The sequence below is a fragment of the Trichosurus vulpecula genome, chromosome 6 (assembly GCF_011100635.1).
Source record: "Trichosurus vulpecula isolate mTriVul1 chromosome 6, mTriVul1.pri, whole genome shotgun sequence".
Classification (NCBI taxonomy): domain Eukaryota; kingdom Metazoa; phylum Chordata; class Mammalia; order Diprotodontia; family Phalangeridae; genus Trichosurus; species Trichosurus vulpecula.
Window position 1 is genome coordinate 269,198,387 of NC_050578.1, and position 14,498 is coordinate 269,212,884.

The following is a 14,498-nucleotide window of genomic DNA, read 5'->3' on the forward strand; positions in this document are numbered from 1 at the left end:
AACAGATAAAAATAGCAAATCTTTCTTTTTGCTTTTCTATTAGAACTACATGAATATTTGGTGAGACTCTCATGTGAAGTTAAGATTGTTCTGGAGAATGCTGTTTCGATTATACCCTATGGCCGGCCATATTTTTTTTACTTGTAGAATGGAATTATAAGAGTTGATATAATTTAGGCTATAGCAATCAACAGAGGAGGAAGTAGAAATTTTGGCAAAAAACACAATTGTATGCTTAGGTTCTATAATCACAAATTATTTAATGTCTCTTTGAAAAAAATATCTTTTTGTCAATATTAATGCTATTTGATAGGATTGGTATTAGTTACTCTTTTGACCCTAGCTCTTAGAAATAAGCTTTTTGCTTTTATCTTCAAAGAGTCAAGATTTCCATGACATTTCCCATAGTCTCCTCTCTGTGGCCCAATTCTCTGATCATCTCCAACTCTGTGGAAAAATTTGACTCCATATATGATATGGAATCTTTCTGTCTTGTGCTGCCAGGGCCCAAACCTCCACGCAACTTTCACTGTCTACTAATCATGACCTTGCGATAGCTTTTGTGCTTCCCAACACCGCTTACCATTTAGACAAATATGTTCAAGGTGCCACCCAAACTCTTAAATATGAATCATTTGCTCAATGTAGAAGAAAAATAAAAAATGATTATAATGTGACATTTATTAAATCAATTACAGGATTATCCCATGTTGTTTCAAGAGAGCTGTAATTGTTAGAATGGTTCCTTCCTGCCAATCCTCACCAACATGAATCAAAAAACTTCCTTTCTGTAATTATGAACTATGGAATTAACTTTTAATTCTGCCATGAGACTTCGTAAGCGTTCAAGTTGAGTGGATTTATCCCTTTGATCCTATAGTCTAATGGAGGAACTTATAAAACTACACATGTGTTGGGGAGGGGCAGCATGTAAAAGAAGGTGATCACAGGTAAAGTGAGAATTAGAGGTAGCAACCACACCGATTCTTTATTCTTAAGATTATTATTGCACTTCATTTCATTTCAATAAATAATACCCTGGTGATGCAAAGTTTAAAAAATGACATTTATCCTTTCCTCAAGAGGCTTATTATATTTTGTAAAGAGGATATGGAAGGATGTAACAAATAAGAATATAAGTATAATCTAAGATCCAGGCCAAGTTTTGTAGGGACATTTTAGGACAAATTGAACATTTCTTCATCCCAAAACGTTGTAGGTTCTCTTTGACTGCTTCAATGTCTTCAAGCACTTTCAGGCTACTGTTATACCATGCTGAACTGGTATGTTTATGTACTTATCAAAAATGCATGGCACTCATTAAGTATAAAGTCTTTTATATATGTGTCTATCATTTATGTAGGGTAACACACTGAATAGAGTGCCTGGCCTGGAGTCAGGAAGACTTGAAACTCAATTCAGGCTCAGATACTTGCTAGCTTTGTGACCCTGGGCAAGTCACTTAACCCTGTTTGCCTCAGTTTCCTCATCTGTAAAATGAACTGGCAAAGGAAATTACAAATAACTATTATTTTTACCAAGAAAACCCCAAATGGAGTCACAAAGAGATGAACATGACTAAACAAAAACAAATAAATCATCTATGCATTTAACATCTATAAAATTACCTCTGTCTATAGTTATCTTTCTATATATCTATATCTATATATAATATGTATACATACACACACATATCTATATCTATATCTATATCTATATCTATATCTATATCTATATCTATATAGTATGTAAGGGTTTATCTGGTGTGTAACTGTTTTCTGTTTTAAAAACTCCAGTGATGCTGCATCTCTTATATTTGTCCCCTCCTTCCTAGGGAAAAGATCCTCAATGGGAAACATTACACTGATTATTTTCAGAACCAAATGGCCTTGGTTCAAATCCCACCTCTGCTTCTTTCTACCATTCTCTTTTTGAGGAAGTTGGTTAATCTCTCTGAGTCTCCTCCTCTTTAAAATAATCCTACTGGAGGTCTTAACAAAGGGTTCTTTGACCCCTTCTTGGGGATATTGTAGAAGCAGCTCCTGTTCAGTAAAGGAATGGTCTGGATCACCACTTAGGTCCCTTTTAGTTCTAAACAACCCAGCTTACTGTATTCTTTCTCCTTTGGAAAGTGAGGAGTAATAGTAGTAATTAACATTTATTATCTCATTAAACTTTGTATAGTGCATTACATTCATTGTCTCATTTGATTCTCACAATTCTGTGAGGTAGATTCTCTTATTATTGTTCCCATATTATGGATAAGGAAACTGAGGCTGAGAGGTTAACATTTGGCTAGGGTCATACAGCTAATCAATGGCTAGAGCGGGATTTGGACTTCAGTCTTTTTATCTAACATTCCATTAATCAAAAAATCCCAAGTCAGTGAGACATGTGTTGAAACTCGTCTTATTACAAGAGAAATGAATGTGACTGTAGAACTCCTATACCAAATATGAAGGAATTCACACAATAAGGAGAAGCTTGAATATTTATGAGTTACATAAAGGGAAAGTCTCATGAGAGGAGTGGAGGACAATTCCTTCCCAAATGGGAATGGTATGGGAGAAGGAAGGGAGCAGTAAGGAAAGGGTTGGCAAGAGGGAGCAGGAGTGCTTGGGAACATTGTATTCATGGAGGAATGAAAGGGTCTCAGCTACACAAACCATTTATCTATCTGGTGCAGACTGGTGAAAATCTTCTAGCTGGTTTGATACTCAAGGACCCATTGAGAGTCCAACTCTGGGAAATATTGCAATCCAAGAAGACAGGTTAAGTCAGCTTCGAGGCAACTACCTCCTCTTGTGGCCAAGGCAGCCTCTGGGCACATAGATGATCACATCTTGTAAAACATTATTTTGGATGCCACCTCACCTGAGCACTTGGAGGAAAGGATAAAGAAACATTTAACAAGGATAAAAGGTAACAGACAAGAGAGCTAACCTCCAAAGGATGATCCAAGCCAAAGAGCCCAGGCTTCCAGGGAGCCAGATTTTCTGAAGTGAAGTCAGAGATGAAAAAGTGGGGCCTCAGAAATTTACAATATATTGTGGGTCGTACACAATATTTCTAAGTACAAAGTGGAACCAAAATCATTGACCAATCACAATACAAGTCATAGTAAGAATGTCTAAAATCAGGGGCCAATTTAGAGAAAAAATTCATATGATACAAAGATAACTGAGAGAACTTAGTATATAGATACAGAGAAACAAAAAACCAAAGCAGTACAAAAATAAATATATACATTAAGAAACATTAAGTCTCCTTTCAATTTATTAAGCCATTCACAATGTCCACTCAATCAGCACATTTCATTTTGTATCTCAGACATCCCATGCGGTTGTGTAGTCCCTGACACATCTTTTCGTGGGGCAGTCTCAAACATATCACATCCTCAGGAGCACAATTTCAATGAATTTCCTCTCTGGTTCCAAGTTACTTGTAAAGATTCCCTAGATATTTCTGTTAAAATCTTTACAAAACAGAGCTCAGTGTGATATTTTCATACATCTCAAAGTTTACTTCTTCAACAACTAGTTCATGTGATGAAAACTAGCTGGAACCTAGTGGTTCTGATCTAATTAACAATAGGGCTATAAGGGAGGGCACCAAACTAGGAACCCATAGTTTACTTGAAATGAGGGAATTTAGGTTTTAAACACCCCTAGCCATTTCTATCTTTATCTAAATTCTGTATCTGGCATAAACGCTGCTAACACTAAGCTAAAGAAATCATCTTTTAAAAAAATCTATGAGAATCTGACTCATAAATGAGTGATTCTGATGAAAAATTTCATATTTATTGGAGTAAACAGGTAAGGTAGGGCTGAGTGATTTTCTAAATTAGCATTGACTCCATTATCATTTAACTTTCATGGTGCAAGTAGGAAAACTGTTAAGTTGACATATTTAAGACATTCAAATACAAACTGAAAAGTCAAAAGCTAAATATTTTAACATACCACAGAAAGAACTCAAAACTTTCCAAATTTCATATCTATATGTATGTATGTATATATATAGATAGATACACATACACACAGATATGTATATATATGCATATGTACATGAATCTGTATGTATATATGTATATTCAATCGATATTGTTTTCTCAAAATTTTTATTCAATTTTTACTTTAAAATTTTAACTTTGATTAGAATTTAGAACTCCATATTCAGATACCAATACTCTTTTAACTATGCCACTTAGCTGTTTTACTTATACTACATACAATACATTCCCTTGATATTTACTATTCTCAAATTATTGATAATGTTTGGAGACATGATGGTTCAAATACACGACTAACTCTGAAAAATACTAACAGTAAACTACTGAGTGTGCTCTTACTACTCCCCAGAGGTTTCTCCCACATTAATTAAATGTAGAAGAAAACATGGGCCATGCCAGGGACTCATGGTCTCCAAAATTGATCTCTCCATGACTTTCCTTCTCTTATTGAAGCCTGGAGATTTCAGAACAAAACCACTCAAACCTTTTGTCCCACAGCCCAGTTTTCTTCTACAATTAATTAATATGGGAGAAACCTCTGGGGAGTAGCAACAGCTCAATCAGTATTAGTATTTTTCAGATTTAGTCAAATACAGAGTTTAGATAAAGACAGAAACAGCTAGGGTTATTTAAAACCTAAATTCTCTCAAGTTTCAAGTAAACTATGGGTTCCTAGTTTGGTGCCCTCCCTTACAGCTCTGTTATTAATTAGATCAGAACCACAAGGATCCAGCTGGTTTTCACCACTTAAACTAGTTGTTGAAGAAGTAAACTTTGAGATGTATGAAAATCTTGCACTGAGCTCTGTTTTGTAAAGATTTTAACAGAAACATCTAGGGAATCTTTACAAGTAACTTGGAACCAGAGAGGAAATTCATTGAAATTGTGCTCCTGAGGATGTGATATGTTTGAGACTGCCCCACGAAAAGATGTGTCAGGGACTACACAACTGCATGGGATGATTGAGATACAAGATGAAATGTGTTGATTGAGTGGACGTTGTGAATGGGTTACTAAATTGAAAGGAGACTTAATGTTTGCTAACGTATATGTTTATTGTTGTACTGCTTTGGTTTTTTGTTTCTCTGTATCTATATACTAAGTTCTCTCAGTTATCTTTGTATCATATGAATTTCTTCTCTGAATTATTCCCTGATTTTAGACATTCTTACTATGACTTGTATTGTGGTTGGTCAATGATTTTGGTTCCACTTTGTACTTGGAAATATTGTGTACGACCCACCATATATTATAAATTTCTGAGGCCCCATTTTTTCATGTCTGACTTCACTTCAGAAAATCTGGCTCCCTGGAAGCCTGGGCTCTTTGGCTTGGATCATCCTTTGGACGTTAGGTCTCTTGTCTGTTACCTTTTATCCTTGTTAAAAGTTTCTTTTTCCTTGCCTCCAGATGCTCAGGTGAGGTGGAATCCAAAATAATGTTTTATTAGGTATGATCATCAATGTGCCCAGAGGCTGGCTTGACCACAAGGGGGGATTGTTGCCCTGAAACTGACTTAATCTGGCTTCTTCAGTTGCTGTATTTTCCAGAGTTGGACTCTCAGTGAGTTCTTCAGATTCTAACCATCTACAAGATTGGCATCAGTCAGTCTGCACCACGTGGGTAAACGGTTTGTGTAGCTGAGACCCTTTCAGACAAGCCGAATATCATTCCTCCATTATTCCAATGTTCCCAAGCACTCCTGTTTCCTCTTGCCACCCCTCCCTTACTGTTCCTTTGCTTTTCCCATGCCCCTCCCATTTGGGAAGGGATTGCCCTCCACTCCACTCATGAGACTTTCCCTTTATGTAACTTATAAATATTCAAACTTCTGCTTAGATTGTGAACTCCTTCATATTTGGTATAGAAGTTCTACAGTCACATTCATTTCTCTTGTAATAAGCCCTTTCAACACAAGTCTCATTGACTTGTGATATTTTTATTTAACAGAATGTTAGATAAAAAGACTGAAGTCCAAATCCCGCTCTAGCCATTGATTAGCTGTATGACCCTAGCCAAATGTTAACCTCTCAGCCTCAGTTTCCTTATCCATAATATGGGAACAATAATAAGAGAATCTACCTCACAGAATTGTGAGAATCAAATGAGACAATGAATGTAATGCACTATACAAAGTTTAATGAGATAATAAATGTTAATTACTACTATTACTCCTCACTTTCCAAAGGAGAAAGAATACAGTAAGCTGGGTTGTTTAGAACTAAAAGGGACCTAAGTGGTGATCCAGACCATTCCTTTACTGAACAGGAGCTGCTTCTACAATATCCCCAAGAAGGGGTCAAAGAACCCTTTGTTAAAGACTTCCAGCAGGATTATTTTAAAGAGGAGGAGACTCAGAGAGATGAACCAACTTCCTCAAAATCAGAATGGTAGAAAGGAGCAGAGGTGGGATTTGAACCAAAGCCATTTGGTTCTGAAACTAATCAGTGTAATGTTTGCCAATGAGGATCTTTTCCCTGGGTAGTAGGGGACAAATATAACAGATGTGGCACCACTGGGGTTTATAACACAGAAAACAGTTATACACCAATTTAGATAAACACTTACATACTATATGTGCATAAAAATACATATAGAGATAAATATATATAGAGAGAGATAATTATGTAGATGTAAGATACATAGATGATTTATTTGTTGTTGTTTAGTCATGTCCATCTCTTTATGACCCCATTTGGGATTTTCTTGGCAAAGGTACTGGAGTGGTTTGCCATTTCCTTCTCCAGTTCATTTAACAGATGAGGAAACTGAGGCAAACAGTGTTAAGTGACTTTCCCAGTGACTTTCCCACAAAGTTAGTAAATGTCTGAGCCTGAAGTGAGTTTCAAGTCTTCCTGACTCCAGGCCAGGCACACTATTCAGTGTGCTGCCCTACATAAGTGAAAGTTACATAAATGAAAGCCTTTACACTTATTGAGTGCCATGCATTTTGATAAGTACATATAACATACCAATTCACGATGGTAAAACAGTAGCTTGAAAGTGCTTGAAGAAATTGAAGCAGTCAGAGAGAAGCTACAAAGTTTTGGGATGAAGAAATATTCACTTTGTCCTAAAGTATCCCTACCAAAATTTGCCTGAACCTTAGATTATACATCTTTTCCTATGTGTTACATCCTTCCATATCCTGTTTAACAGAATATAACAAGCTCCTTCAGGAAAGGATCAATGTCATTTTTTAATCCTTGCATCACCAGGGTATTATTTATTGAAATGAAATGAAATGCAATAACAATCTTAAGAACAAAGAATTGATGTAGGTGCTACCTCTAATTCTCACTTTCATCTGTGATCACCTTCTTTTACATGCTGCCCCTCCCCAACACATGCATAGTTGTATAAGTTCCTTCATTACACTATAGGATGAAAGGGATAAAACCACTCAACTTGAACCCTTACGAAGTCTCATGGCAGAGTTAAAAGTTAATTCCATAGTTCATAATTGCAGAAAGGAATTTTTTTGGATCCATGTTGGTGGGGATTGGCAGGAAGGAACCATTCTAACAATTACAGCTCTCTAGAAACAAAATGGGATAACCCTAGAATTGATTTAATAAATGTCATATTATAATCGTTCTTTCTTTTTCTTTCACATGAGCAAATGATCAATATTTAAGAGTTCAGGTGGCATTGTGAACAGATTTGTCTATATGGGAAGCAGTGTTGAGAAGCACAAAAGCTCTCACAAGGGCATGATTAGTAAACAGTGAAATTTGCATGGAGGTTTGGGCCCACACAACATAAGAGAGAAAGACTCCATATCATATGTAGAGTCCAATTTTTCCACAGAGGTGGAGATGATCAAAGAGTTGGGCCATGGAGAGAAGACAATGGGAAATGGCATAGAAACCTTGTGTCTGTGAAGATAAAAGCAAAGAGGTTATTTCTAAGAGCTATGTTCAAAAGAGTAACCAGTACCAATCATATCAAATATCATTAATATTCACAAGATCTCTTTTTTCAAAGAGACATTAAACAATTTGTGATTAGAGAATCTAAGAATATAGTTGTATTTTTCTCCAAAATTTCCACTTCTTCCTCATTGGTTGCTATAGCCTAAATTATCTCAACTCTTATAATGCCATTTTACAAGAAAACAAAATATGGCAGGCCACAGGGTATAATTTTAAAAAAAAAGTGTTTTCTAGAACAATTATAACTTCACATGAGAGTCTCACCAAATACTCCTGTGGTTCTAATAGAAAAGCAAAAAGTCAGTTTTGTTTTTTTATCTCATTCAAGAAACTGTCATCTTGAAGAGTTTCCTCAGGGCTTCTATCACATCTTTGTTCCTCAGACTGTAGATCATGGGGTTCAACATGGGGAAGACCACAGTATAAAATAAGGACACAATTTTATCTTGCTCCAGGGAATAGCTGGATTTGGGACGATAATAAATGTAAAAAATGGAGCCAAAGTACAAAGTGACAGAGATCAAGTGAGAAGAGCAAGTAGAGAAAGCTTTGAGTTGACCCTGGGTGGAGTGAATTTTTAAGATGGCAACAATGATGAAAAGGTAAGAAGCCAGGATGAACATAATGGGTGTAAGAACATTGGAAGTTAACACAAAATAAAGAAAAATGTGATAATTGGCCTTCACATCACATGCCAGTTTCACCAAGGGTGGTAGGTCACAGAAAAAGTCATCAATAACGTTATCCCCACAGAAAGTCATGGTGAATGTTTCATGTGTAAAGATGCCACAGATAACAAAGGCTCCAATATATGAAGCTGCTACAAGACCCACACAGACCCTTTGAGTCATGACTTGAGCATAGAGTAGTGGTTTGGATATGGCCATATAGCGGTCATACGCCATGGCAGCCAACAGATAACATTCACTATATGCCAGTCCACCAGAGAAGAAGAACTGAGCCACACATCCAACAAAGGAAATGCTCTTGTCCTCAGAAATAGAGATCACCATGATTTTCGGGGTATGAACAGTGGAATACCAGAGATCCAGGAAAGACAGGTTCCCAATGAAGAAATACATGGGGGTGTGCAGCCGAGAGTCCGTAGAAATTAGAATTATCAGAGTGATGTTCCCCACCACTGTCACAGAGTATACCATGAGGAAAAGGCCAAAGAGCACCAACTGTATCACAGGATCTTGGGTAAAACCCACCAGGATGAACTTAGTCACAGTGTGATTAAACTTTTCCATGACTTCAGCTTGTCTCATCTATGTATAATGGGAGGAGTATGCATTTCAAAAGTACAATGACTTCTGCCTTGGAAAAAAAAAAAAGAATGAGAAATTTAAATTACTGAAGTGGATAACTCGGAACATCAGTAGAAAAATTAACACATTGAAATCCTATTCCCTAATTGCATAATCTTTTCTTCAACATACAGTCATCACTCTTTCCTTCACTCATTTATTATTCATGTACTCATTCATCCAACAAGCTTTTATTAAATGCCTACCATATGCAAAAATATCTGTTCTAAATTCTGTGGATATAGAGACAAATGAAAAATGAGGGAGACTGTAAACTCAAGGAACTTACTTTTTAATATCTATCTTTCCATTGGGCAGCTGTGTTACATCTGGTAAAACCTTAACACCTACGAAATTTCAGAATTTCCAATCATTTAATAAATCAAGGAACAAGTACTGTTAAATATTCACTTTGTGCCAAACATTGGGTTATACAAAGACACCAGTGGAGCCAAACCAAGCTCCAAAAATTCTTGCATACTACTGTTTATTTCCCTCCAACTTGAATCTCATATTCCCATCTTTGGAAGATAGACAATCATTCATAAGCCTATGAGGAAAGCCCAGCACCTCTCCGTGTCTGGGCAGGCTTAGCAATTTGAGATCCAGATCTCATAGATTAAGAAGGAAGAAATTCTGGGAGGAATAAAGACTTCTCTAGTTAGGAATAGAGTAAATAACTCATTTAATAATAACTGGTTTTGTTTTAGCTGTCTTGTCTATTAAAATAGAGCCTTTCATTTTTCTCTTCATTGAATTCATTTGTAGATCTGGGCTGACCATACTAGAAGGAAGAAACCCTGCTTTACAACTTCAGATCCAGTGCTTTCAATTCTTGCTCATGGAAAAATAAAGTACAATTATGAACTCTGGGGTTTTTCATGGTGACATAAAAGTTCTGCCTAATATTAATAATAAGGAAATAACAAAGTGGTCTAAGAGTTAAGTGGTTCAGAATCCCCTAGGGAGGCACAAACTTCAGTTTCTCTCTGTCTCTGTCTCTGTCTCTGTCTCTCTGTCTCTCTCTTTCTCTGTCTCTCTCTCTCTCTCTCTCTGACTCTCACATTCTCACTCTGCCTCTGTCTCTCTTTCTCTCTCTGTATCCGTCTCACTGTCTCTGTCTCTGTGTCTCTGTCTCTCTCTGTCTCTGTTTCTGTCTCTGTCTCTGGGTCTTTGTCTCAGTGTCTCTGTTTCTGTCTATCTTTCTCTGGTTCTCCTCTCTGTCTCTCTGTCTGTCTCCCCCCCCCTCCCTCTTTCTTTCTCTCTCTTTCTCTCTCTCCCTGTCTCTCTCTGTCTGAAATACAGAGGCCAGGAAAGATCAAGACTAAACTCAACTTGTTGGGGCAGACGTCTCGCATTGACTGTCACCCTGTGTGGTTTGGTGAAAACAGTTATAGAGAATGGGAGGCAAGACAACTGAGTTATATTCAAAGAAGCACAGATTTAGAACTACAAGGGAACTTCTCATCAACTCCCTCATTTTACATATAGTTAAACTGAAACACATAGTATCTAAATTCCTTGCCCAGAGTCACACAGCCACTAAGTGGCTGAGGCCAGATTTGAACTCAGGAAGATGAGTCTTTCTGATGCCAGGTCCAACATTCTACATGTACCACCTAACTACGTATTCTGTGGCCATTATGAACAGTGTTTCATGGTATGATAATATATGCTTCTTAACTCATTAAGGAGCATAGGGCTTCTTGGTCATAAAGCAAATGGGTCAAGGATGCAGATATTTGTTCTTTCTTTCTATTTTAATATATTTAATATCTTTAGTGACTGACAGCTGGTATTTCTTGGGATTATCAGTGTAAAGTAATGATTGTCACTTCCTATTGGCAATTGTGGTTACCTCCTAATTTTCCCCATTCAGTATTCCGTATCAAGAAAACCAGCATTGTTAGAGTTGCATGTAAAACAGAGAAAATAGATCTAGAGGGTTTTATGGCCTAGGTTTTGAGCTAGATTAGCCTTCCATGGGCCATTTCCATCTGCTTGTGGGTATTTTTGCTATCTTCCAGAGGTCCCCAAAATTTGGCTTCGGGAAACGTAGGGAAAGGAGGGTGCTACCACTTTGCATTTCAACGAATGAAAAAAATCAAACCTATCTATAGCCATAAGAAAAAAAGTGCTATAAATCAGCTCACATCTATCAAATTGACTAAAATGATATAAAGGGAAAATAACATAAAGGATGTGGAAAAACTAGGACCTAATACACTGTTGGTGGAACTGTGAACTGACCGACCATCTTGCAGAGCTAGCTGGGATTATGCCCAATGAGTTATACAACTGTCTATACACTTTGACCCAACAATATCACTACTAGGTCTGTTTCCAAGGTGATCAGGGAAAAAGGAAAAGAAACAATATATTCTAAAATATTTATAGCAGCTCTCTTCCTGATGGCAAAGAACTGGAAATTGAGGGGGTGCCTATAAATTGGAGAATAGCTAAATTTCACAGTTTCAATGACTTATCCCAAATGAAATGCCTCCAATGGGAATTCAGGCATTGTGGCAATCTGACCTAACTGGGCTTGAGGAGAACTTTGACACTCATATCAGACCATATAGGCAACTGCTGGTTCCACTTATTTCCAGCATCAGCTGTATGAAATAGGAAATTCAATTGTTTCAGCAGTCCTGAATTATGCAACTTACCAATGACTTCAGAAGTACTGTCATCTTGATGCAATGCATTTCTGCTCATCTAGGAGCCTTTTCTATTTGCTCAGGGCTCCCTTGAGTATTAGATATCCTCCTCCAGTTTATTTCTTATGGTTTGGGAGGTCTCTCCCATAGCAATTAATGTATAAGGGGACATAGTCCACACAAGGGAATTATGGTCTCCAAAGCTGATCAGTTTATGACTTTCTTTCTGGCGAAATCAGGAGAGCAATAAAAATATGATCCTTTTTGCACCACAGCCCAAAAGATTCAGTGATTCTGAGGTGGTAGTTTCAAAGCAGATCTGACACAACTATTCAAGGTTACTTCTACCAGTTGCAATACAAAATGAAAATAATTTTCTAGAAGAGAACAGAAAAAATGAAATCTTTGGACTCAGTTGAGATATCTATCTCAGATGAACTAATTGTGCATCATATTGATAAACCAAGTTATAATGTAGAAATAACCCCAATTTTATGCTTCTGTGAAACAATGTTTATGCCCATGGAGCAGAATTAAAGTTTGAGTGGGACAATGTCCTGGGTTTGAAGTTAGGAGGAGTTAAATTCAGATCCAGTCTAGCTGTGTGATCCTCGATGAGTCAATCCAACTGTTTATGCTTCAGTTTCTTCATATGTATAATAATAACAGCTAACCTCTATGTAGCACTACTACATGCCAAGCGCTATTCGAAGCACTTCTACAAATATTAAATCCTTAGTTTCTCACAGCAACCCGAGAGGTAGGTGCTATTATTATCCTCATTTTACAGATGAGGAAATTGAAGCAAATGGATTGAGTGACTTGCCCAGGGTCACATAGCTAGTAAGTGTCTAAGTCTACATTTGAGCTCAGGTCTTCCTGACTCCAGGCCCAGAACTCTATCCATTGTGCTACCTGGTTGGCCCCTCAAAGAGGGATAATAATAACACCTACCTTCCAGGGTTGCTGTGAGTAAAGTGTACCTGGTACATAGTAGGCACTTACTAAATTAGTGTCCCTTCCCTACCCTCTAAAAAGGGGAACAATAATGGTACAGATATTAGTTGCATGGTTGTTTTGAGGATCAAATGAAACAACAAATACAAAGCAGTTTCCAAAACTAAAGTGCTTTAGAAATTCTTGCTGTTCAGTCATTTTTAATTGAATACAACTGTTCATAACCCCATTTAGGGGTCTTGGTGAAGATACTGGAGTAGTTTGGCATTTCCTTCTCCAGTTCATTTTACAAGTTAGGATGGAAGAAAGGAAGGAAGAAAGGAAGGAAGGAAGGAAGGAAGGAAGGAAGGAAGGAAGGAAGGAAGGAAGGAAGGAAGGAAGGAAGGAAAAAAGGAAGGGAGTGAAAAGAGATAGGTATGGGGAGAGAGAAGGATGAAGGAAGGAAAGAAGAGGGTCATTTTTTTTAATTATATGGAAGAAAATTTAAAAAAGTTCAAAAGAATATAAAAGAAACAAAAGGGCAGTTCCCTTACTACTTTGCTAAATTTACAATATACTTCTTAAAAACAATATCATAAGTTCATGCTTTCATAAAAAATCCTCTTTTTCCTCTTTGTGTATTGAAATATTTCTCTCTTTTGACAGTGGAGAAATATATAATAAATAAAAATTATAAGGAAGATCATCAAGGGAGGGGACAGCTTCTATGTTGGTACAGAGACTTGTTATTGCATAGTGGATAGAAAGGTGACCTCAAAGAGGTAGTGAGGTGGTGCTGTGGATATAGATTTAGACAGGGAGTCAAGATCTGAGCTAAATTTTGCCTCAGACACTTCCTAGCTTTGTGACCCTCAGCAAGTCACTTAACCTCTGTAGGTCTCACTTTTCCTCATTTAGAAAATGGAGATAATGATAATACCTACCTCCCAGGGTTACTGTGAACATAAAATGAGATAATGTTTGTAAAAACATTGCCTAGTTCCAGTAGCAGAGTAAATGCTTATTTTCTTTGTCCTTTCCTTCTCCTTCCATCTCTTCCCCTATCCTTCCATCCCTCCCTTCCTTCCTCCCTCTATCTCTCCCTTCCTTTTTTCTTCCTTCCTTCCTTTGTTCCTTCCTTCCTTCCTTCTTTCCTCCCTTCCTTATTTCTTTCTTTCCTTCCTTCCTTCATCCCTCCCTTCTTTCCTTCCTTTCTTCTTTCCTTCCTTCTTTCTTTCTTTTCTCAAACCTGCAAGACCTAATATCCAGTCTCACCTCTGACACATACTGACTGTGTGACTTGGAACTAGTCATTTGACCCCTTAGAAAGTTGGTCTAACCAACTCTTTAAGACAATAAGTTGCATAGAAGGTGCCAACTGGTCTTGGTAGAGGCAAAGTCTTTGCTCACAGAATTTCCTAGGCCAAGGAACAACAGGTGCAGGCCCAATTCTTTTTGTAGTTATCAGGAGTGGTTATCTTTTAATTTAGGGAACTTAATGAGCTGAAGTAGATACTCCATTTGTGAAGCTTCATTGAATAATTTCTGCCATTTACTACCAGTCAGTAAGTTTGGACTCTTTCAGGGTAAGCTTTGGATAATTCCTTGCGAAAGCTTTCAGATAAGGAACCAGCATCCCAAG

General features: G+C 37.3%; 1 protein-coding gene across 1 annotated transcript; it reads right to left on the reverse strand.

Annotated features, from left to right (window-relative positions):
* Nucleotides 1-8,273: 8,273 nt before the first annotated feature.
* LOC118854364 (olfactory receptor 1013-like) lies at nt 8,274-9,203 on the reverse strand. The gene has a single exon (XM_036764725.1). It carries the CDS (start codon nt 9,201-9,203, stop codon nt 8,274-8,276), a length of 930 nt encoding a protein of 309 aa, XP_036620620.1.
* Nucleotides 9,204-14,498: the final 5,295 nt, after the last annotated feature.

Coding starts and splice junctions, on each gene's coding strand:
- LOC118854364 (XM_036764725.1), bottom strand. CDS start 9,203: ATGGAAAAGTTTAATCACACTGTGACTAAGTTCATCCTGGTGGGTTTT.